The following is a 23,082-nucleotide window of genomic DNA, read 5'->3' on the forward strand; positions in this document are numbered from 1 at the left end:
ATGCTGATGTCCGTGTTGGCGTAGACGAACCGCATCAGTCAGGAGCTATGGCTGACTCCGCTGGTTCTGGTATCTCGCATGTCGCGGATAGTCCCAAACGCGACGCCTTACGGCAGCCCGCACAGCCACGGCAGCAAGATCGCGAGGCACTGTCGACTCCGAACGAAACTCCATCGATCAGTTCATCACGCGACATTCCCGATTCGGCAAGGAAAACAGTAGGCGTCGTGGATTCCACCGGAGCTACTGGCGCGCGGCCTGCGGCTTCCACGAAATGGACGAACGACCAACTTTTCTACGACGACGAAGGCGGAGATATCGGGCTGCCATACGACGAAGATGCTGGTCTGATTAGCAGTGATCTCGTTAATACATATAGCGACAACGATACATTCGCGTATATGACTAACGACACGAAAGCTGCATATAGGGCAGCCACGAAGACGGAACCACGTTCCTACGTGGTGGAGGATTACATGTGGGAGGTCAACCCCCCAATGTCTGCACGAAATCGTCGAAACGTTCGCCCTGGGGACATCATCTTGGCACCCGACCCACAACAAGCATACAATCCACGAACCGCAAGTGGTGTACCGACACACGAAGGCCTGGTGTCTAACAAGCTTCGTCCCATGACCGTCATGAAAACTCACGAAGACGATGACAATTTACCAGAATCTGCGACTTGTCTACGCCATTATACGTACCAAAAGAAAGGTCCCTCTAATTTGATGTCAGTATCTGAACTCAACAAGCTATTCAAATTACTCGAACGAGGTAGTTACGAGGAAACAAGTCTCACCGGGAACCGGCCTGTCTATGGATCGTTGTTCGATAGTACCATCGATCCTCAAGCTTACATCCATGGTGGCCAGTTGGTGCTAGTACGTCTGACAAACAAAGTTCGCATCATTGGCGAAATCAATATTCCCGATTGGGCGAGGCTAGACATCTTCTCCAAACAGCAAGGTGAGCGCTCAGTAGACGCAGTATATGCCCAATACCCGAAACTACGTGAGCAGGCTGAACAGAAGGTCCGCGAGACTTCCATTCGCGCTCGCGAGCTTCAGGGTGATCATCACAACACTCGAGCTGCTCACAGCCGGGAAAGCACTGAAGGTATGAACATAATACTCCACCAGAAAGCCATCAGCGACGGGCTATGTGTAAGCTGTACTAACTCTTGTTATCTACAGATACCGATCGATGGGATTATACGTCATCAACTGACAGGCACCGTCGCCATGATACTCGAAGTCGATCTCCCTCCCCATATCGACATCCGTCCAACCGCCCAGAGTACACAACACGCATGCGATCGCCACGTCGAGACCCTCGCGACGAACAGAACTGGGAGGCCAGGCAAGACAATCGTTATGAGAGCTCTCGTGAACGCTCGAACTACCATATCCAGGGACCTGCAGTCACTGATCCCTATCTCCAGTCGCAGGGAAACACCACACTCGCAACTTCTAGACAAGGTACAACCAGCCGCCAGAGTCGTAGTCGAGATTCAGACCGTGTAGACCGGACCGGGGCTTTGAATCGAGGCCACGGGACCCGCGAACTGAACGTGGGGATGGACGAGATCGGCGTTCGCGAAAGGAGAAGAGGCGCAAAGGTAGTCGTCGGCGCTAGGGAAATGGTTTGCAAGGAAAACCGAAGCGGCCGTAAAGAGGCTTTGATGATGGGTACAACATGCTGACGATTTGATGGACACGATCTGACTAGTTAATTTTGATGCGAGATATGGGTGTTTCATTGGTATACGCTCCACTACGGAGTGTTGGCGCGAAATATGGGGCTTTTCACGGGCATGTGGCTCAATGTTCAGCGATAGTCTGAGCATCTTGTGTTTGACGGAGTATCTGGCAGATTTGCGATACATCATGATAAAAATGGGAACAACGAAATTCATTGTCTGTACATCTGCAACGAGGCTAAGCCTACCGAGACGTCTTCTTCTACCTAGTTATGCTCTCGTTCCTTGGGAAGTAGCTACCACTACTACATCGATCAAGGTATCGCATACTTGAACCAGGACCTTCCTAATCCCAGAAACGCTCCACAATATCTTTAGGCAGTGCGCCAATTCTCTCCTTCGTCTCATACACCTTGATATCGTCACTTCCCATCGCTACTAAAACTGCGGACTGATGCTCAGTATCCTCCCTGACGGTCTTCCGCAACAGCTGGAGTAGTGTCACAACCTTTTGCAACACCTCTTGGTTGCCCTTCTCCCACTTCTCGAAACCCTTGAAGCTGTCTGACTTGCTTCCAGCTTGGGTAACTTCCTTTATCCGGATATCCTTTTGCCTATATGTTCCGTCAAATTGGGCGTTATGCTTCCCGCCGAGACAGCAAGTAGGAGTTCTGCCAAACCACATCTGATCAATAGGGCGTGAACTTGCATTGCTCTTCAGCTCCAGGATCTGGTGTTGAGGCACCACCTTGCCATGGACAAGGACGGCCGTCTTCTGTGGGCCTTCATGTTGAATGGTTCCGACCGCGTGCTTACCAGGAGCAAACGTAGGAAGAGTACTCGGTGGCGCATCGGGGTCTCGCGGCGACTCGATAGTGGGATCGTATGCGTCGGCCTCATGGCGTACGACCATGGTGAGGCTACCAAGCTTGTATTTGATGAAGCGATGGTGGCCTGTTGCGCCGTCGATCTCGGATTCTGTGAGGGCGCTTTCGAAGTTACGACCGTAGGTATTGGTAGCGGACCTGACCTTTGCGTTGCGCACTTTCCTTCCGATGAAAAGAGTGTTCTTCTCGAAGTCGAGATCAAGATGAAACGCTTGGAAGGAAGCGTTTTTGACGCACTTCATCAGATTCAACATTGTAGTGCGGTTGGTCACGACATCCACGTCGTTGAAGCGGATATCAGGGTTCATCGTCGCGATGGCCTGAAAAGCGGGCTCGTATTGTTGTTGCGGAGCGCGTTCCGCATGTTCGTCGCTAAAATGGTGGCCAGAGTCGGGCGCAATCTTCAGAGGGAAGTCTTGAGGGGTTGGCCTTTTGAACACTGGCGGCGACCCAGGGACAGAGATCGTGGACTTTGCTTCGTCCATGAAGCTGTAGCTGCAGAGAAGTGCGTACCCCTCAGTCGAGGAAACGTCCTCTGAGCTGGGATAGATATCCTCGTAGGTGCCCTGCCATACAATCTTGTCTGCGTTGACGTTGGCGTACATGTGGGAGTACCATTCTTCGCCCTTGGGCTTCGAAAATGTCTTCAGGTTTAAGTCTATATATACGCGTTTGCCGCTAGTCCTGTCGATAAAGTGCGTTCCATGGACTGATGATGTAGAATACACGGGCGTTGAAGAAGCTCGAGGGCGTCCAAACGCAGCTGGCCGAGCGGCAGTGTCCATATCTGTGAGAAAAGCGCATTGGTCCATTTCTCGGGTGGGGGTCGATTGGAGTAGTTGGGTGAGTAGGTGGCTCACTCGCTGGATTATGAGAGACTAGGTAGATCACAAGATTTCTTGTAGTATATAAAGACCATGAGCGAGAACTTAGCGCCCAGGCACCAGAAAAGTTGAGTGGCCATCGCGTTGGCACGGACACATCCACCTGGGCAGTGAATGCAAGACTCATACGGAAGCTTCCTGGTGGGACCAGCCGGCAGGAAGAGCGCAAGAGCCCCATAATATGTACACCAGATGACCAAGCGATTGCGACAACTGTCGTGGCTGTACGTCAGCAAGCGATTAGACTTGATATCATTGTGAAGTACTCAAGGATGTTGCAATAAATAACCCGGAGATGTCTGAACGCGTGCCCAAAGCACCACTGCAGTCTTGAGTGACAGGTGGATAGTCTAATTTTGATCCCTATGATCTCCGCTTAGAGGTCTTGAAGAAGTCCGTGACCGGGCGTCGCTCATGTTTGGCAACTGTCTCATGCCCTTCGTGGCGGCTAACTATAAGAGAGCGCTCTGGAACACCTTGTCGTCGTAATCTCCTGGCAGATTGATTCTCTCCAGATGGCGAAACAGATACTATTTTGTTGTTTCGAGTGTACATGCGATGTCGTGAAACTGCGGGGCGGTTTTGGACGAGATGTGGACTCCTAGCCTTGCCATCTTTATTCATTGTGCCAGCACCATTCATTCTCCGTGTCTTTTTGCTTCGTTTACGTTTAATAAGTGGGTCTTCTTGCTCCGAGTGAGGACTACCTGGTGCCTTGCTTTTGCTTTCCCACGGCTGTAATTCTTCTTCAATTCCTCTTTCCTCGGCTGGGTACAGAGGCGTTTCAGATGGAGAGCGGTTAATGTTCTGGCGTCTCCAAGCCTCCAGCGCGTTCATGGGCACTTCTTTCATAAACATCGCATCTTCCTCGTCCAACAAGAGTGTTTCGTTGCTTCTCAACTCATCACCACAACCTATATCTAGCTCTGCATCGGGAATTCCTCCACGCCAGGCTCGACCTAAGGCCCCCTCGTAAGCATTTCTGGCGTCTACAAACTTCATTCTTTCATCTTGTAACATGTCCAGAAATGCTGGTTTTACAAAGTGGTCCCTGAAATCGGCAGCTACACCATCCTCCTATGGTGCCCAGCTCATGTAGTGGTGACACATGTGCTCAAACCGAGCAGACGCCTTTCGCAAGGCGTCGGCAGACTCTTTTACGTCATCACGAAGATGACGAAGGCTTTTGGGTGGCTCACAGTCGATTCGTCGGGTTATACCTCTCTCGTCTCCTTTGGGAAGTCTTGTTTCATCGGTTGAATCAGACTCTATAACACCCGCTCGCAGCCAGGCTGGTAGCAGTGACGCTCCGACGTCCTCCCATGCGTCTCTGCAAGCTTGCTCAGCCAAGTTGCAATCTCCCCATAACTGAGTTTCTGCATCTAACAGTCGATTTAGATCTACGCGAGTAAGATAAGCTCGGGTAACAAGCGTTCTCCGTTCCTCAAATTGCTCTGGTGTAGGTGCACTCGATAATGCTTCCATCGCTGTATCGAACTTCGCCAGTTCTTCGTCAGATCGTTGCGCATCCTTCACCGCTCGCGCCTTCTTCTCTCCTGTATCAGCTCCATTCTCATCGATTTTTGTCCAAAGACCTTTATAGTGGCGTTCTGCGCGAAATGCTCTACTGATGCACTCGCCTAACTCTTGCGACACTGTGATTGCGGGCGTGACATTCTTGCCATCGTTAATGGATACCAGGTGATATTTGCTCGAGGGAAACAGCCTGGCTATATCTCGTTCGCCCTTTGTCGACCAATCCCGGACGGCGAAAATTGTACCGGTTTCTACTGCTCCCTTCCCGCGTTCCTTCGCAGCATCATTTCCACCGCACCCTGTAGCTCTTGCGTCTAGTTCATCACGTAATATGTTGTCTCTCGAACTGGGACGGAAAGCTTCGCCGGGACTCGTAGTGACTGCTTGATGAACTTGCTGAGCTGGCACAGTTGTCGAAAGTCTACCACCCTGCGTACCAATATCTCCGTATGAGTGCTGGCTCGCTCCAGATTGATGCCTTCTTGTGCCAGTGCCAGTTGCGGTATCATGGTAATGATGATGATGCGTATTGTAGATGATGATGTCATGTTTTGCGACATAGCTGTGGATTTGCTCGCCAGTTGGAATGGGCTGTTCAGATGCGGCTGACGTACGGTTCTCCATGCCGCATGTATACCCTGCCACTCGATGAAGTAAAACCCACGACAAATCTCCTCCAGTGTCGCGGGTTCTAGACATGTAGCCAACAAGGGCTGGATACATGGCCCGACACAAACACACAATACTGCTCTTGATGTCTTTGTCCGCTCAATCCTCTTTGTCTATGTAAGCATAGTGACGCCACTTTGACACCAAGCCTGCGAAGAAGCCTACGTCAATTAGGCTTCCTCAGTCTGTTAAGCAAGTAGTTTGAGATGCGACGGCTTTACATATCTTATCTATTGCATAGCGGAGTTAATCATCCCAGGGCTAGATTCTGTGTCTGTGCATGGGACAACACCGCAACCACGTCGGCGCAGTAGATCCCCAAGTGCAGAGCTTCATCCATTTCGTGAGCGCGATGACCGTCATGGAGGTAGTGACCAGCCACGCTACCAACCTCGCACCTATGAGGACGAGCGTACCATACGTGCGCAAGGAGGGCACTGGCCAGACAGCCGTGACAGAGGGGAGCGTCACACGGTACGGGAGTCAAGATATGGCGAACGGGACCATTGATCTGACCGTGATACGGACCCTATGCCTCTAAACAGATACTATGCGGACAGTGAGGACCGTAGAAGCGATCGCCGGTATGATCCGCCGGATGATAGGGAACAAGGACGTGGCGCAGGCCTGGCGCTTGGGGACGTGGTACACAGATGGGTGGAGGCCGGGGAGGAAGAGGAGGAGGAGAAAGAGGGGGATGAGCTCACTACCGCCAATACGTCGTAAAGGACTTGGCATGTGCATGTGTCATCAAAAACGAGTAGATACATGAGATACGCGTCGAATTGCGCGACGGACTTCTTGGGTCGTCCGAATGTCAAAAACGTAAAACTACACCTTCTCGATTTTGTATTGTCCTCATGTACTGGGGTAACAAAGCGGCTTTGGATGAAGGCGTTGCACTGAGATGGAGCACGAACAAAGGACGGCGGCGCGACGCGTCATAGATTGAAGAACGCGCTATGCTCAAAACGGGATGATACTGCCCAGACCTCGACGCAACCTCTCAAAGCACTCCAGGGCTATGAGCCGACCTGGATACATCCATCTCTGGAGCATTGCAACAGTTCTATAGCGATGGCTATGGACATTTCGTATAGTTTGCTGAGTTCCTGAGACATTGTGGTGTTGGAGGCTGACGCGCTCTGGAGCTTTACCGTGTAAAGCTAAGCTGCGGCGCTTGGGCCACATCCTATGGTTACTGCTGTGAACTCGGGAGCTCATGGGCGCCAACCGTCAAGCCAACCTTGGAACACTCCAGCTTTTGCCGCATCCCATCTCCAACCAGCCGCATCTATGCAGAACAGAAATGTCTACATCCGTGTCTGCTAAATCTCAGCATGGACAGCGTTATGAGTATTGCTCGTCCCAACCGCAGCCCCTAATGCAGGCATCACATTCGGAAAGCGTGTTTGTCACGAGGTACCATCACAAGAGACCCGCACGTTGACACTTTATGCTAATAAATAAACAGATCACATTAGGTATCGCTCGTGTACGCCACGAGGTGCCTATTGAACCAAGTCAACAGCTGTCTCGTAAACGCCTTCGCAGAGCATCGTTACCTATTCACGTTCAACTCGGATACCCCGACGCACGCGTCCCATTCGCTCGCCGAACGCCCATGAATGATATCAGCCTCTTCGATACATCCCGATACCCCCCCTACCACCCTTGTGGTGTCTTTGCAATATGATGCCAGCGGCTTCTCCTTCTCGTCCTCCAGCATCCTGCTCGATGAACGATTTGTTACCACGACGCTTACTACTAAGAGCACTTGCTGCGAGTCCCGACTTGTTCTTCGTCGCTGTCACTGAACATAGCGAAGACGGAGCGCTACGATGGCCTGACGCTGTGACAATTTCATGACCACATGGACATTCCCACCCCGGATCGGGCGGTTGTAATTGCGATGAGCATGCTCAACAATCACCGCCTCGAACCTTGTTACCCCACTCATCAATGCGTCTCCGCTTGCGTCCGTAGGCGCGCTCGCTGTCGGTGATGAGTATGTCGCGGTTGCTGAGCAAGTAATCCTGATTTCTCTTCTTAGAAGTTGGGGGCGGCTCGATGTTGTACTTCGCCATGTATTCCTCAAGATCCATCTTCCACTTCCAACCCGTCTCCTCGTTGTCCTTCTTTTCTCGCGGCTCCACCACGACCGCCTCCTCTACCGCGGCCCTTTTACGTTTTGATGACGTCTTGGCCACCTTCGCGGGATCTCCGGCGATTGCATCCGTCAGAACAGGTTGATGGTGTCTCTCTATCTTGTCGCCGTAGTCTGCCTTCTCAATGATCATGCGCGTCGCGTTGCTCATGCTTGACCCAAGCCCGCCCCTAGTTCTCTCTTCTGCCAGTCTTGTCGTTACTCCGTCGGACTGAGAGTGTGCGGCCGACACATCAGTCGTATTTGCACTGTTGTTGATGCGTTCAATCGCATCATGTCCACTGGCAATAATGCTCTGGTCTTTATTCTCTGCTGGTGTCTGAAAAGCTCTGTCGACGGAGGTGCCGATGTCGCTTCGTTGCGCCCTGCTACCTAAGCCTTTCTCGGGGTGTATAGGTGTCAAATCAAGACCCGTTCTTTCGGGTGTTTCTTTCCGGTCTTCCGTGTGCGACGCAGGGTTTCGCTCAACCATGGATTCCAGTGAGCGCTTTGGAGTCTGCGAGCACAAGGGCGAAGTTTCCCTTGTCGCCTCCGCTAGAGATGCTTGACCACCTGCACCGAAAAGGATTCCATTCGGGGTGAGATTACTACCTCCGTTCGTTTTCCGCTGGTTGTCTTTCATGGCAGCTTCGCCTTCTGCTCTTTGTCCTACTAGGCCGGGCCCATTCGCTTGCTGGCTAGTCGGCTCACTGGCACGACTTAGAGTCCTCTGGACGTCGGTGAGAATCTGTTCGATCTTCTGTATTGAAGTAGGCGTTTCCTCTGGGGCACAAAGAGCTGGCGGGGCCATCGTGGACTCAACTCTGATGGCAGAAAGCTCGCCTGGGGGCATCTTGGGAGCTGTAGCTGCGGCCACATCCAGGTCATCCGCCGCGAACTGTCCCGGCCCATGCGCCTTGGCCTGCCTTTCCAGCTCGGCTTCGTCCTTCCCAGCAGGCTGCTCTGGTCCATAGACACCAGCGGCAACACCAGCATGCCATCTCTCAATGTGACCACGGTCGAGCTGTTTTATCGACACTTGGTCCCACAAGTCTATGTCGTATGCAATGGTGGGGTCATCATCGTCCTCAGGATCATAAATCGTGACATCAGCAGCTCGAGCTTCTTCCATCACTTTGACATATGCCTTCTCAGCTTCGTCGAGGCCACGGATAAGAGGGCGCCAACCTTCAAGCCAGTGTCGAGAGAACTCTGCTTGGAAGTCGACGACTGGGCGGTTCACTTGCTGACTGATGTATTGTTCTAGCATGCGCCTGTATTCTTTGCGATGGTCCTCATGCTTCTCGTGGGCTGCTTGCCATGCACGTCGTTTAGACCGCTCTTTCATCTCGATTCGTGCGCGTGTGAGCTCACGGTGGTTGCGTGTTGGTGCTGGTGCGGTTTTCAAACAGCTTCTGTCCGTCTTAGGTACCGAGAGCGGCCATTGGGCATGATTGGGGTTGAGTGATGGTTGGTTGGGCTTCTCAGGATTGATCTTCCAAGGCGGCTGGATCTTTCCCTCTGACTCTGGCAGAAGATTGGATCTCGTAAGGATATCTTCCTCCATGGCCTCTGTTTGTCGCACAAGATCAAGCCATATATGTCTGAAGTTTTGCAAGTATTCAGGCAAATAATCTCGCTGAGCTTTCAGATCATCCTGCACTTGGCAAGCGGTTCTGATATCTGCTGAAAGTGCCCGAACTTCCAGCATTTCGTCTTGAGTGGGTTTTCGGCCGTTCCGTTTAACAACTGCAAGCATCTCCACAAGCTTCTCTTGCTGCTCACCTTCGAGCTCCTTGAGACGACTTTCTTCATTTGACAAGTCCTCCGCGCGTTGAGCCACTGCGTCGGTCAAAGCGCGCAAATGACGGCCTGCTTCGACCTTCTCCTTCATCCTTTCAGCGAATTCATACGACAGCTTCAAGCAAAGACCGCCCTTGTCCCCATTGCTGCACTCTCGCTGGAATATCCGCGGGGCCCCTCGTGTGTACAGGTCTTCAGAGTTCAGCCCGTCTGGAGACTCCCAGTTATCGACTACAGAATCTGCTCTCATAACCGCGCCGACTGGGGAGCCTTTCGAAAGCTCTGAAGGATTTTCAGAATTGTGTTCACTCGTCTCGATTTCGCGTCGAATGAGATTCGGTACCGACGCAGAACTGTCGCGGGCGCGTGTATCGCCTTCTAGTTCCCGGGGATCTGCCTTTGAGCACTCACCGCCGTTAGCCAGAGACGAGGCTGCCGTCGTGCCAATTGGCAATGTTGATATGGGTGCGGCCATGTCTCCGTATGTCGATGGTCCTGGCGCTGTTTGTGCAGCGACTTCGTTCACAGGTAGCTCACTGTATAGGCTGGAAAGTATTGCCACGTATCGAATTTGGCCAACGCTCGTGTGTAGGAAGCTGCAACAAAGGTAGGATGCCGTGCGTGGTCGCAGTTTGTCCGCACGTATCAGTGACGACTGTGCGGTACTAGCGGGCTCTAGCTTACTGGCCTCACTATTACTCTACGTATTTGTTCCAATTTTCTTATTCGCTGTCGCGCCAAGAGACCGGTGTCTTTGTCTGGACTTTGCAACTGTCGCCGTAGTTCCTATTGTTGCGTGTATAGATCGTCTTTTCAGATTCAAACGGATGTCGGCCTCACCAGCTTGCGATACGATCTCTAGGTCTCATTCACGTCCGCTTTCTTGGAGTGAAGGAATGTCATGAGTACACATATTCTCGTCAGTGGGGGATTGTCATCCAGACCCAGCAGATTTGCGATACTCACAATGACCATCCGGGCTTTGTTGCCGTTTCATTACGGCTCTGCGAGGCATAGTGAATGCTCTACTCGTCTCCCAATTGGGCTTAAGCCGCAAACGCTCTGCTGAGTGTTTCCTAATCGGTCTAGTAAGCATTCTCGTGATCTGTGAGCCTACCCGTGGTTACTCTCCAATTGATCTGACAGCTTCCTCCAGAGTCACGCAAGCTCCCCCACAGCACCGCCATCCAAACGACACCTCCACAACGCGCAAGCTTGAACTTGCAGTACGATCCATCGTCGCTGACTGCGGTCATTGCGGTCGCGGCTGATATATCATTACTGCAAGACAAGGCGCTTCCCGACCCCGCCGTGTCCTACACAAACGCCATCAACCATCGAATATCGGGCCTACATCATGGCGAACAAGTCTGGAACTTCCAGTGGTATTATACTCGACCCTTTATCGAGCGACAAACAAGCTGACCTGCAAGCCGACCGTGTCTCTCCACGACCCGTCGCAGTCTCTCCACAAGCCTCGCGCGTTAACGCCGACAACTCCCCCTCTTCAAAACTAGCAGCTTCGAGTAATATCACCATCAATTTCTCCGGTACTAATACAGCCAACGGCGTTCAGGCAAGCGTCGATGTTGACCAGAAGAACACTGTTCGCAGCTCGTCATCAGAACCGCCTCATACTGGTATGTTTACCGTGGACCAGACTCCTCGATAGTCTGTCCTATTCCTATCGGCTTACGTGTCCGGTCGTAGCTTTACATCAACTAACGCCGTGAAGGTCCGTATGCCAAGATCAATGTTGCAACGTCTGAATCCACTCGGCCTTCGGACAGACGTGTCGACACAGTCGCCGAGCGGGATCATTCCAGCGCCGTTGCGTCAGCCAACAACGACACCGCGCAAGAAGCACGTCATCCTTCGCAAAAGACTTCTCGATCATTGTCTTCCACTTCAGGATCGAGCGCTCAATCTCTCACAGAGAACAACGATTGTTATCGGCCTGATTACCCTCCCCGATCTGATGGATGGGTCCCAGTTGACCTGCCTCAAAACCCTCCGCTTCCCGACAGGCATGAGAGGCTTAGGTACGAGGTCAATCACTTTTTATCAAGAGCTGGTCAAAATAGCTGGGAATCGATGCTTCAGCAAGTGAACTCAGACGAAGTCATCGTGGGTGTCACACCAGTTACGGATCGAATGAATCGTCCAGCTAGACCGCGTGATCGCAAAGAGTACGAAGTTGGTCAGGTACGCTGGACATACATCGTCGAGACTAGTTCTGATCCCGGCCTGATCAACAACGGCGGTGATCAGGCAATCCGGACTAGCGAGGGCCTGATGCTAGGAAAATGGCGCCCCACAGTGGTCGTTCGTGTAGACAAACAATACTGTGTAGTCGCAGAGCTGGGTCGTCGACGTCGCCAGTATCTTGACGGACTCTCACTGAGTGACCTTCTGGGCCGCTGTGGCGTCGCTCTGGACCTCAACTACAGCCACGACTACGATACTCTTTCCGAAGATCATCTCTTGTTCCGCTCTGTCGCAAAACCGCTCGAAATTGGTGGCTACGAGGATGACGACTTCCAACTATCAGGGTGGAGTGTAGTACAGCCAGGTCGTCTCCATACCCTAGGATTCGACGACCATTCCCTTCCATGCGGCTGGCTAAAGGCGGAATCGACAGAGCAGTTGTTGGCAATGCAGGCACAGATGTCTAGATTGCGAGCGATTGTAGAATCGCGATACGACCGAAAATTCCTGCGAGCGCCGCTTCCCTCCAGGCTGACTCCAGAGCAGCGAACAGCGCTATCACACATCAAGGATGAATATCGACGACTACTTTCTCCTCCCGCCCAGGCAACTAGTACCTCCTCGGGACAGACATCAAACCAACAAGATGATCTCGAAGAGTTTGAAGCGCTGGTGGAGGGCAACCGTCGCGCTATCGAGGCAGCTAACGCACCACCTCTGGTGGCTAGTGAGCCTGTTGAGTCCATATTCTCCATCCCCGACAATGGCCGCGGCGTATCACCCTCTTCAATAATACAGAAAGCGAAATCTGTTTCTCATGCAAACTGGAAGTCTGCAGCAGCAGCTGTTTGCCAGAAGGAGGATATGCTTTACCAGGCGAAAGAGGAGTATGAGACGGTCGAAGCTGATCGGTGGTCAACTACTGGCGAGCGGAGGAACCTAAAGCGCAAGCGGGACGATGTCGAGATGGAACTTGAAATTGCACAAGTTCGTGAAATGAGCTACAAGAAGCTTCACAGGGACGTCAGAAGTTTCCAGGCGAGCCAGTACCGTGGCCAGGACAAGGAGATAAAGTTGTGCAACACTCTGACAAGCGCATTTTCGAGGGCCCAGCTAGAGACTCGCAGGGCCAAGAACCGTCTTGATCAACGTCGGCGCACTCCACTCCCTTAGCAGCGATGCTTACACTGGCCGCATCGCATACGTATCTTGGAAATATTGGCTGTATATCCGCTACATTCTCGGTTCCGCTGTATCCTATGTCCCAGTATTTACTGCGATTTCAGGGCTTCATCACGCACTCGGAGGATTTGACACATTTTCCATTCGGTCTGGTCGGCTTTCATGAATTCACACCCCTAAAGGGTCGGTTTCGTTTCTTTTCTTCAGTGTTTAGCAAAGCTTTGAGTTAATGGGTGGCGCTCGGCTTGCTATCTTCGTCTATTGTCCCGAGACTTTGGACGCACTGCATATTACACACGGCTTACGTTAGAGTTCACGTCTCTAGCATATCATAAATTTCCAGCGAATGAAAAAGGTGTGCATAACTGTAAGGTAGTGCGATGAAGCATTTACCACACATGAAACTCGTACTTGAAGCTTGATAGCTCATGCAGTGACCCGTCTATGCCTTGGATTAGTCCACTGTACTTTCTGCACAGTCGTATAGCCGCTGACGAACTTGCGTATCTTCACTGTGGCCATCGTATTTTACCCCTTCGTCATAACACCACCACCGTTGGTTCCAATGACCTGACCGGTAACCCATCCAGCCTCAGGCATACACAGTAACCCAACAACCCCAGCGACCTCCTCCAGATACGCCGGTCTCCCACCTAGGTCCTTTGCCGCCGCAATCGTCTCCTCCGAATCGATACCTTCTCTCGTCGCAGCCAAAGGTGCCATATAGTTGAGCGACCATGCCCTCTCCAACATCTCCTTTGGGAGGCTCGTATACATGCCAGTCGCGATCGCACCCGGATTGATGGAGTTGACTGTGCAGCGTTCGGCGAGCTCACGGGCCCAGACACGTGTCATTGCTTCAAGAGCGCCTTTGGTGCCAGCGTAGCAAGACTGCCACCAGAATCCCATCGAGGTTGTGATACTGGATACGTTGATCACACGACCGGATCTGTCGTTCGGTAGATACGGCAGTGCAGCCTGTAAGACGAAGAGTGGAGCGCGCGCATTTAGGTTGAAGGTGGCTTCGAAGTCGGACATTGCGACTGAGCCCATCGGCGCTGGATTGACGACTGCCGCATTGTTTACAAGTATGTCGATCTGGAACTTGTTGTTGTCGCTAAAAGCCGATTTCGCCGCATCGATGAGTTGGTCCGGGCCGTCGGGTGTAGTAACATCAACTTTTGCTACTAGAGTCTTGATAGAGTGATTGGCTTCTAGCTCTTCACCTAAAGCGGTTGCATTGTCTGTTGAAGATTCCGAAGTGTAGTTGATGACGATGTTCGCTCCCTTGGAAGCCAGATGGCGTGCCAGAGCAGCCCCAAGGCCTTTTGAAGCTCAATCAGCGTCTTCTCTTCATTGGGGTCACGGAATGGAGGGACATACATACCGCGGGATGCACCAGTGATGATTGCTAACTTGTTCTCCAAAGGTCTCGTCATGGCCGATGTTGGTGCTAGATTGAGACAGCACAGTCGCCGCCTAGTTGCCCACTCTAGTCGAACGTAACCTACTTGATTTTTATGCCCGCGTGTATGCCAACGAATCTTGCATTGACACCAATAGTTTGGCGAATACTCCATCCCGGGTGCTGCATGTGATAATGATCCTTCGCGTAGGCGGAAGAACATGGGTATGTCCCGCGGGTGGGGATAGGCTTGGCTAGATCGGCGGAGAAGAAGGGATACATGCAACTGGCCCGCCTCACCTTCTTGATACTTTGGTTTTCGAACTGTGTGCTGCTATGTCTTCTGCGATCTGAGCAACCTTTCACGTCCTTACAGCCCCCTCTGGTCGAACTTGTATATCATTTCATTTTGACTGGTCCTCCCATCGAAGCATCCATCATGAGGCTGCAAAACCGAGTCGCGATAGTAACGGGCTCGTCCCAAGGTATCGGGCGGGAGATCTGTCATCAGTTCTTCGTTGAAGGAGCCTTGCTCGTGTGCGCTGATCTTAGACCTGTTGGAAAGGGCGAAGACACTGCTACACACGAATGGATCATCGGCAAAGGCGGGCGGGCCGTTTTCGTTGAGACCGATGTCAGTGTAGCCGCCAGCTGGGAGGCACTCGTTGCGCGAGCAGCAGAGATATATGGTCGACTTGATATGTAAGTATCCATCCAGCTATCATGTATACCATCAAGTAGGAGAAGTGACTGATATCGTTGCCCTAAAAGAGTGGTCAATAACGCAGGCATCTGCACAGAGGCCAGCAACCCACAACCCATCGATCAAGTCGATGAAGATATGTTTGACGCTCACATGCGCATCAACGCACGAGGAGTCTTCCTTGGCTGCAAATACGCCGTTCGTCAGTTCAAGGCACAAGCGCCACAGCCCAATGGTATGCGCGGCTGGATCGTAAATCTCGCTTCGATGGTATCCAACATCGGTATGCAGGGCCTCAGTAAGTTATTCCACGCGAAAACATACGATGATTTTGCTTTTGGCGTTGGGCTTACACGTTCCAGCTGGGTATACGGCGTCCAAGGGTGCTGTGGCTGCGATGACGCGAACCATTGCGCTGGATGTTGCGAAAGAAGGTATAGTCGCTAACTGCATTGCTCCTGGATGTAAGTCGCCCTTTTCAGTATCGCATGGACTACTCTAATGTCTTTCGCCAGTTTCGCAAACTGCAATGCTCGAGGATGCGCTTGGTGGGGCCTTGTCGTCCGCAGCGGACGCGGTCAAAGCCTCTATTCCTCGCGGCAAATTTGGTCACCCCCACGACCATGCGAGAGCTGCGGTTTATCTCGCTAGCGATGATGCGCAGTGGGTAACTGGACAGGTGTTGAACGTTGATGGTGGCTTGACAGCACAATGAGTCTTGCAAAATTTGCTGTGCATCGGGTCGCACGTCCAATCAGGTGGTCCTTCAGAGAGCCCGCAGGTACTGCCTCCGGAAACGTCTGGACTTCTTGTTAGCCCTCCGAATTGAAGTCTGTCTAGAACATAAGAGCTCTCGCATATACTGTAGCTCCATACCGGTTGTAGTTGTGCCTGCATGGCATGCAATGTGCCGGCAGCGGGCGAATTTCAAGGATACCGCGCCACAGCCCGTTTGGGGGGCGTCCTTCCGCCTTCCCCGCCCGGGGCAGGTATCTGTGCGTCAGGCTTCCCCCTCAAGCTTCCCTCCCATTATTGACCAGCTACTGTCTTCCCTACCCTCTTCTCATCTAGTCACTCGTGTTGCCATCAAAGATTCTCTCGGTTCGTTGACCTCCCGTAGCACATGCCCCATCCTTTGCGGGCGTGGCAAGCGACGTGGGGCCGACAGCGACGCATGGACTCGGAAATATCACGACCATGCCGCATCCTCGCATGTCACATGCGCAAAGCGCGGTCCATTGGTAGCACTGACTGCTCGACCTGTCACATTTACATCAGGCCTCGTCGTTAGACTTGGATGTCGCTGCAAGGCGCTACTTTGGGAGTAGGATGCAACCTCGGCAGGATCATCGCCTCAGCATGAGGGATTACCAAGATTCAGAGGCAAGATCTTGTCTCAGGTTCCGAAGAGGATGTGCGTGAAGCTCAAGATGGTAGCAGTATTGTTCATCTTCCTGGACATCTCTCGTCAAGGGATCCATGAAAGGGGACACTCACGAAGCACGGGTGCTTTCCTACTGTCAGCACATAAAGTAGTCATGGGGAAGGAGAGGAGACTTCATCGAGCATTATGCCTAGTCCTACCTCCCCCTCGCTGGCATTGGCCGTCCTTGTTTTGCTTCCTTTCGATATCATCACTTGAGCGCTTCGCTTTCATGTCCGACTTTCTAGGAAAGCATGGGGTCCGGATGACTGGTCTATGGTAGCTGCAATTGTACGAACATGTCAAGGTCTACCAATATCACATTTGCTTACATAGAACAGCCACTTTTCATCATCTCAACGATGGGTATGCTTGGAATCGCCTTCACAGGAGGTGGAAAGAGGGACGACGAACTTACAGTCAACGAGAAGCAGACCGCTATGTTTGTAAGTTAAGCAGTGTATCAACAAGGTTAATCATGCTCACTATATACAGTGGTGGTCAGTTCTGCCATGTCACAGACTGCAAGCTCGACAGTAATTGACCTCACACAGGTTCATCATGCAAACCATGTTCTGCCTTGCCGCCATCCCCGTCAAATGGGCCATTTGCTTCACCTTACTCCGCATCGCCAATGGGAAAAAGGCATATGAGTGGTCAATATATGCGATTATGGCGGCGGTTGCGTGTGTTATGGCCTCGACGACTATATACGAGTTCTTCCATTGCACACCAATTGCAATGAACTGGAAGGCTGTGGAAGGAGGCACCTGCAAGGCGCAAAGCAACATTACTGGATTCAGCTTTGCGCTCTCTGCGGTTTCAATCTTCTCGGATTGGTTTTGCGCAATCATGTGAGTCTTACCGAAGTATTTGCTTGTGTCTTGACTGATCGTGGCATAGTCCCATTCCACTCCTTTGGAACGTCCAGATCGATCTCCGCGTCAAGATCTCCATCATCGCCCTCCTCGGCCTCGGTATATTCGCATCAACAGCAGCCATCGTTCGCCTCACCGTAACACTCAACCTCAGCGCAACAACAGACTTCCTCTACTACGCTATGCCTGTAGCTGCATGGGCGCATGCTGAGCTTGGGCTTGGCGTTGTCCTCGCAAACCTTTCGGCCTTGCGTCCCCTTCTCGAGAAGATGCTCGACCTTGGATCGACATTGCGCAGCAGCAAGAAGCGTACCGGCGATCAGGCGTCTGGCGATGCATACATGGAGCTTGAGGAGGGTATCGGCAGTAAAAAGAGGACAATGTTGTCGAAGAGGCTGAGCGGGCGAACAGGACTCAAGGCAGCTGTTGGTGTTGGAGAAGATCCGGATGGTACCTCATCTCTAGGTGACGATGATAGGTCTACGCGCAACATTATGAGCCGACACGGGCCGCATAACATACAGATAGACCATGAGTATGAGGTCAGCTATGAGAAAACGAAAGGCCATTGAATAAGACTGACGGCTGGACACATGCAATGAGGCAGAGAAAATTCAGAGCGGATGATTGAGCGTCCAGTGCGTGATGAGCCGTAGCACATGGTCATACACGATAGCATATAAAGAATAGCTACCTCTCATCGATGAATTCTTGCGTCCTTCGCCAGTCTGTCAAAATCATAGATCAATAGCACTTGGATCTAGAGCTCATGGATCGGCGCACAAGAGACCCCTGTCGCTGATGCATGGCTGATTAGCCACGCCAGCGGCTAGTATCAATATCCCAACAGTCACGAAACGACATGCAGTGTACCCTGGCTTAGAACACATGTGAAAGCCCTTACATGTTTTGCCCATTACTCGACAGATGCTACAGTTACCGATCCGAGCGTTGAGCACAACCTCAAAGCTTGTAAGAGGCGAAGCCATTCTTGTGGACAACTTCCATGGACGATCTCCTTCGCTGAGAACGGAAGTCCCTTGGAATGGGCTTGTGTGCTAAGGCCACTGCGCTTGCGGGTCAACGTTCCTGGAACGGTGCTGCATGCGCTACTGCATGTCTGGGACTTTTGGCGATCAAGATATCGACTGTGCGTGAGGGGAAGCTATGGCAGTCTAAGGCAAGCTCATAGCTATGCTGATCTGGACACTAACCTGTTTTTGTACAGCTCTTGGTTTTAGATACACTGACAGTCATTTTCATTTCCATCTTAACATCCCACGCCTTCTTCTCTCACCCCAAGGCAGTATCCTCGTTGAACAAGATGTCTCACCTTGACAGCAACAGTACTCCACCAGACACCTTGTCCGAGAAGCACATTCCAGGACCCGGCACATCTCCCACTTCCCTCAATCCTGAAGAAGCGGACCGACTACGATCCAAGGCCCTTTCGACTGATGTCTCCAAGCTACAAAATGGTTACTTCTTCAGTGCAAGGATCGTTGGCTCATTCTCTGGAACTGGAATCGTCGTACTTGCGACGTATTTCCAGTTCCAAGCCTTAGCTGCTGCGATATCTTCCGTCAACGCAGACATCGGGCCAAGCGCCAACGTTGCCCTCGTCAGTACAGTATGGACCGTGTCGCAGCCTATCTCCCTCTTGCTGTTTGGTCGACTCAGCGATCGCTTTGGGCGCCGCAACTTTGCCTTGGGTTCCTGCGTGCTTGCGATCATTGGTGGCATCGTCGCGGCCACAGCGCAGTCTATCGAGACGTTGATTGGAGCCGAAGTTATTATGGGCATCGCGTCTGGAGTGCCAGCAGCGTATCCACTCCTAGCGGGCGAGCTCGTAAGTAACAGGTACAAATATGTTGGTACTGCTCTAGTCGTCGTGCCAAATGTGATTGCGACCGGCTTTGGGGCATACATTGGTCTGCGATTGGTTCAGGTAGCTGATTGGCGATGGATCTTCTACATATACATTATGATGATGGGTGAGTCGGCATATCTTGCGGCGCCTTGACATGCTAACGACCATCAGTTCCCGGCGCTGTCTTGTGGTTTTTCTTCTACCATCCGCCTTCTTATACCCAGCTTCACGGCAAGAAGTCCAGCAAGATCACCGAACTCAAGAAGGTCGACTGGACAGGGGTCGCCCTTTTGGTAGCTGGTCTGGCTCTTTTCCTACTTGGCATCTCTTGGGGCGGTCCTGCACAGCCGTGGTCATCTCCAAGAATCCTCGGTCTTTTGCTCTCGGGTGCAGTGGCCATTATCGCGTTTATCCTCTACGAGGTCTTCCTAACGCCGGTACAACCGATCGTTCCGATGCGCTTCTTCCGCGACATACGTGGGTTCACCTGTCTGGAAGTCATTTCAGCGACTTACGGTGTCATCAATATCGCGCTTTTCGTTATGTGGCCACAACAGGTTGTCTATATCTTTGGTTCCACTGTTAGTTCCTGGGAGGAGACCGCATGGCTTTCAACAACAGCTGCATTCGGCCTTTGGGGCGGGATAGTCATTCTCGGTCCTCTTATGTCGTGGATTGGCCACATCAGATACCAGATCTTGGTCTCTTCGATCTGGATGACCGCTTTCCTTGGTGCAATGGCCAGCATCACGGTGGAAAACAAAGCTCGTGCGATTGCCTTTTCGTTTCTGGCGGGTTGGACCATTGGGTGGGGCGAGGTCATCGCAGCGATTGTCGTACAGTATGTAGTCTCAGACCAAGACCTCGGTGTTGCGTTCTGTAAGTCTTCCGTTTACAATCTCGCCAAAGTGTCATTGCTGACCGGCGATAGCTGTGATCTCGGCATCCCGCACTATCTTCGGTTCCATCTTCACGGCCGCATTCATCGCAGTGTATACGAACAAAGTGCCGGGCTACCTTGCATCGATAGTACCGCAACGCGTTTTAGCAGATGGACTACCGGAAAGCTCCTTGAGTGCGCTAATGGCAGCTGCCGCGACCGCCAACCAAACAGCTCTTCTAGAAATCGATGGCATGACACCGGAACTGCTTCGCACCACCAACATAGCTATCAGCGATGCTTACTCCGAATCGTATGCTTACGTATACTACTTCGCTGTCGCTATCGGGGTGCTTGCAATCGGCGCGTCACTGTGTATGCGCGATTTCGATGGCTATCTTACTGGCCATGTATCGAGGCAGCTGTACCGCAAGAGAGACACCAGCACTGACCCATTGGAAGCTACCACACAGGTAGCTGGTCAAGGCTCGGTCGACGACAGCGACGGTGCCACGAAGGCCTGATGTGGTCTCTAGATATGATGGCCTGGATTTGGAGAAGATATTTGGGATGCGCAAGCTGAGAGCGCCCGGTTTCATGCATTTGGAAGCCTTTGCGTGTCGCTCTTCACCTCGCGGACATCCCGCGATTGCGATTCGGCCAAGGAGTGAACAATTGGTTTACGCAGAAACGTAGTATAAAACAGCTGTAGCCACGGTGGAAGTAGTATCGATATTAATAAATGCTCGTACAACGCGCAAGGCGTGATGCAAATGCGCTCGTGAGATCGCGAGGTTTGGCACTCCTTTCCCTCCAAGGGCGCGCCAAGCCGCTAACTGTTCTGAGCTTAGTTGTGTCATGCCATCAATTGATGACGTGATCGAGATTGCACAGATCGCGCTCATCCGCACCATCACCATCTTCGCACACGTGGAACTGGGTGAAACGTGCATACATTCGAATATTCATTAATAGGTCTATAGTGATTCCTATCCAACGGGTTGTTGTATCCTGCGTGTCCAGTCGTCGATCCGTCGCCGTTTCTTCCCCTCAGCGCAGTCGCTGAAGCTCCAGTACGGCTCCGTGCGCCAGGACTTACTTTTCGATGCCGGCTTCAGCACAGAGTCTTGTATTTCTGATATCTCTCTGCGGGGCTCAACGACGGCACTCGGCATGAGGTCTTCTCCTGAGCTCGAGACGTCGTCATATCCCTCTGCTGCCCGTTTCCACTTCTCTGCCATGTGCAGTAGGTACCCCAAAGGCCGCAGGTTGGGTTTGGAGCTCGCGTCAATAGCATTGATCCATTCCTGGACGGCTTCTTGGTCAAGACATTGCTTCTTGACTGCTGCGTATTCCTCAAGATCGTATGGGAAGTTTGGTTCCCTGTCATCGTCCGAGCCTATGATGGAGACTGCTGCTTCTGCTGCAGCTACCAACTGAGCTTCATGGGCCGCTTCTGCACGTGTCACCGCTTCAGCAAGCTTGCTTCCGGCGCGCACATAGTCGCGGCTGAACTCTTCCTCTATGAGGCGGCCGGGTGCATCCGGTCGGTCGGCAGCAGCAGCAACGCGTGCCGCGAGAAGTCCTCGTCGGAAAGTGTTACGATGTTCGTCGTGTTGTCTTTGAGCCTCGTGCTTCTCTCTCCGAGCTTTGGCCTCTCTCACGATAGCAATGGCCTGACCAACGCTCAACTCTTCCACATTTGCTGCTATCGTCGTGGCTTCATTCTTGCCAGGCAGAAGCTTAGAATCCTTATTTTCATCGAAGCGTGACACGATGGGAGGCTTACTCGCCACCCTCATTCCTTCAACCCTCTGCGCGACGGGAGGAGCACTCACCGCCTTATCATCCTCAAACAGCCCGCACCGGACAAAGATATCCTGCAAATTCTCCTCTACTACCATTGCAACACCTTCCCATGCTTTACGGGCAAGTTCGATGTCCCGCAATAGAGTTTTCTTTTTCTGGTCAATCCTTTCCATCTTTTGATTTATCTCATGCGCTTCTCGGTGCAAGCGCTCAGCCGTAGGACTTTCATGCGGAGTCGGCGTTCGGCCTCCACTGAGCTTCGGCAATCCTTGCAAACGATGCTCGACGGACTTTTGCGACAGCCTGCTCATTCTCAATTCCTGGTCCAGTTTCGGTATGGATATGTCTTTTTCGCGCCGGTATTTGAGGCCGGTTGAGATCTGGTTTTGGATCATCGTTCCCAGCTTGTATGGAACCTTCATCAACATTACAGGCGGGCTGCTGTCCACCTGGTCAGTCTTAGCTCTCTTCAAGATGAACATCTCGGCAGCTTCGTTGGCGCACAGATGCTCGATGTCTACCATGCTCTCCATGATCGCACTTTCTGGGCCTTCCAGAGGTGAACCTCGGATAGAATTGTCATGCGTTCCTGTATCGTTGTTAGCCATTGGAATGTTCAACTTCCGACGTCTTTCATACCTTTTTCCAACGACGAAGACAATTTTCTCCGGCTTTGATATATATCTGGAGGCGGTTCTCCGGTCGTTCTTCTTTTCTTTGTTCGCATGTTTTGTGTGACGCCTTTGCTGCCCTGCTTAGCTGCACATCTTTCGCTATTATCGCCATTATTGTCGTCGTCACATTCGAGCGCTCGTTTTCTGGTCTTTTCAGTCTCATCTGCTTCATACTGAGGGACTTCTTCGAAGTAATCTTTAATGTTGGCCATGATGGAGGGGCTACGTCTGAGGCGAAGGGAAGACTAGGTGTTTGAGACTGTAGATGTAAGCGAGAACAATGCACTCCTTTGTACAGTTTTACATTGTGGTTAAAGCTTGTCTTATATACTTGAGTCCTAGGTCTCTAGTGTCTTGCGGCTTCGCTTCTGTAAGTGGCGAGTAGATACTGTCTCAACACATCATGCCGCGGGTCAACATCAA

At 52.0% G+C, this 23,082-nt stretch overlaps 7 protein-coding genes across 7 annotated transcripts; 3 read left to right on the forward strand and 4 right to left on the reverse strand.

The window, feature by feature from the left end:
* Positions 1 to 2,048: 2,048 nt before the first annotated feature.
* Positions 2,049 to 3,401, reverse strand: J4E83_004206 (uncharacterized protein; the record flags this gene model as incomplete). Its single annotated transcript, XM_049331136.1, has 1 exon — positions 2,049 to 3,401. One exon carries the CDS (start codon positions 3,399 to 3,401, stop codon positions 2,049 to 2,051), a length of 1,353 nt encoding a protein of 450 aa, XP_049189682.1.
* A 4,199-nt stretch (positions 3,402 to 7,600) lies between these two features.
* Positions 7,601 to 10,102, reverse strand: J4E83_004207 (uncharacterized protein; the record flags this gene model as incomplete). Its single annotated transcript, XM_049331137.1, has 1 exon — positions 7,601 to 10,102. The coding sequence occupies one exon, from the start codon at positions 10,100 to 10,102 to the stop codon at positions 7,601 to 7,603; it is 2,502 nt and encodes an 833-aa protein (XP_049189683.1).
* Positions 10,103 to 11,781: 1,679 nt separating this feature from the next.
* Positions 11,782 to 13,008, forward strand: J4E83_004208 (uncharacterized protein; the record flags this gene model as incomplete). The annotated part of the gene is made up of 1 exon (XM_049331138.1): positions 11,782 to 13,008. One exon carries the CDS (start codon positions 11,782 to 11,784, stop codon positions 13,006 to 13,008), a length of 1,227 nt encoding a protein of 408 aa, XP_049189684.1.
* A 537-nt stretch (positions 13,009 to 13,545) lies between these two features.
* On the reverse strand, positions 13,546 to 14,456 carry J4E83_004209 (uncharacterized protein; the record flags this gene model as incomplete). Its single annotated transcript, XM_049331139.1, has 2 exons — positions 13,546 to 14,342; positions 14,405 to 14,456. 2 exons carry the CDS (start codon positions 14,454 to 14,456, stop codon positions 13,546 to 13,548), a joined length of 849 nt encoding a protein of 282 aa, XP_049189685.1.
* A 405-nt stretch (positions 14,457 to 14,861) lies between these two features.
* J4E83_004210 (uncharacterized protein) lies at positions 14,862 to 15,840 on the forward strand (the record flags this gene model as incomplete). Its single annotated transcript, XM_049331140.1, has 4 exons — positions 14,862 to 15,124; positions 15,194 to 15,423; positions 15,488 to 15,589; positions 15,641 to 15,840. 4 exons carry the CDS (start codon positions 14,862 to 14,864, stop codon positions 15,838 to 15,840), a joined length of 795 nt encoding a protein of 264 aa, XP_049189686.1.
* Positions 15,841 to 16,910: 1,070 nt separating this feature from the next.
* On the forward strand, positions 16,911 to 20,700 carry J4E83_004211 (uncharacterized protein; the record flags this gene model as incomplete). Its single annotated transcript, XM_049331141.1, has 6 exons — positions 16,911 to 16,990; positions 17,103 to 17,402; positions 17,452 to 17,968; positions 18,655 to 19,420; positions 19,468 to 20,175; positions 20,228 to 20,700. 6 exons carry the CDS (start codon positions 16,911 to 16,913, stop codon positions 20,698 to 20,700), a joined length of 2,844 nt encoding a protein of 947 aa, XP_049189687.1.
* Positions 20,701 to 21,165: 465 nt separating this feature from the next.
* J4E83_004212 (uncharacterized protein) lies at positions 21,166 to 22,871 on the reverse strand (the record flags this gene model as incomplete). The annotated part of the gene is made up of 2 exons (XM_049331142.1): positions 21,166 to 22,574; positions 22,625 to 22,871. 2 exons carry the CDS (start codon positions 22,869 to 22,871, stop codon positions 21,166 to 21,168), a joined length of 1,656 nt encoding a protein of 551 aa, XP_049189688.1.
* Between the last annotated feature and the right edge of the window lie 211 nt (positions 22,872 to 23,082).

The sequence above is a fragment of the Alternaria metachromatica genome (assembly GCF_023757995.1).
Source record: "Alternaria metachromatica strain BMP 0045 chromosome Unknown scaffold_7, whole genome shotgun sequence".
Taxonomy (NCBI): domain Eukaryota; kingdom Fungi; phylum Ascomycota; class Dothideomycetes; order Pleosporales; family Pleosporaceae; genus Alternaria; species Alternaria metachromatica.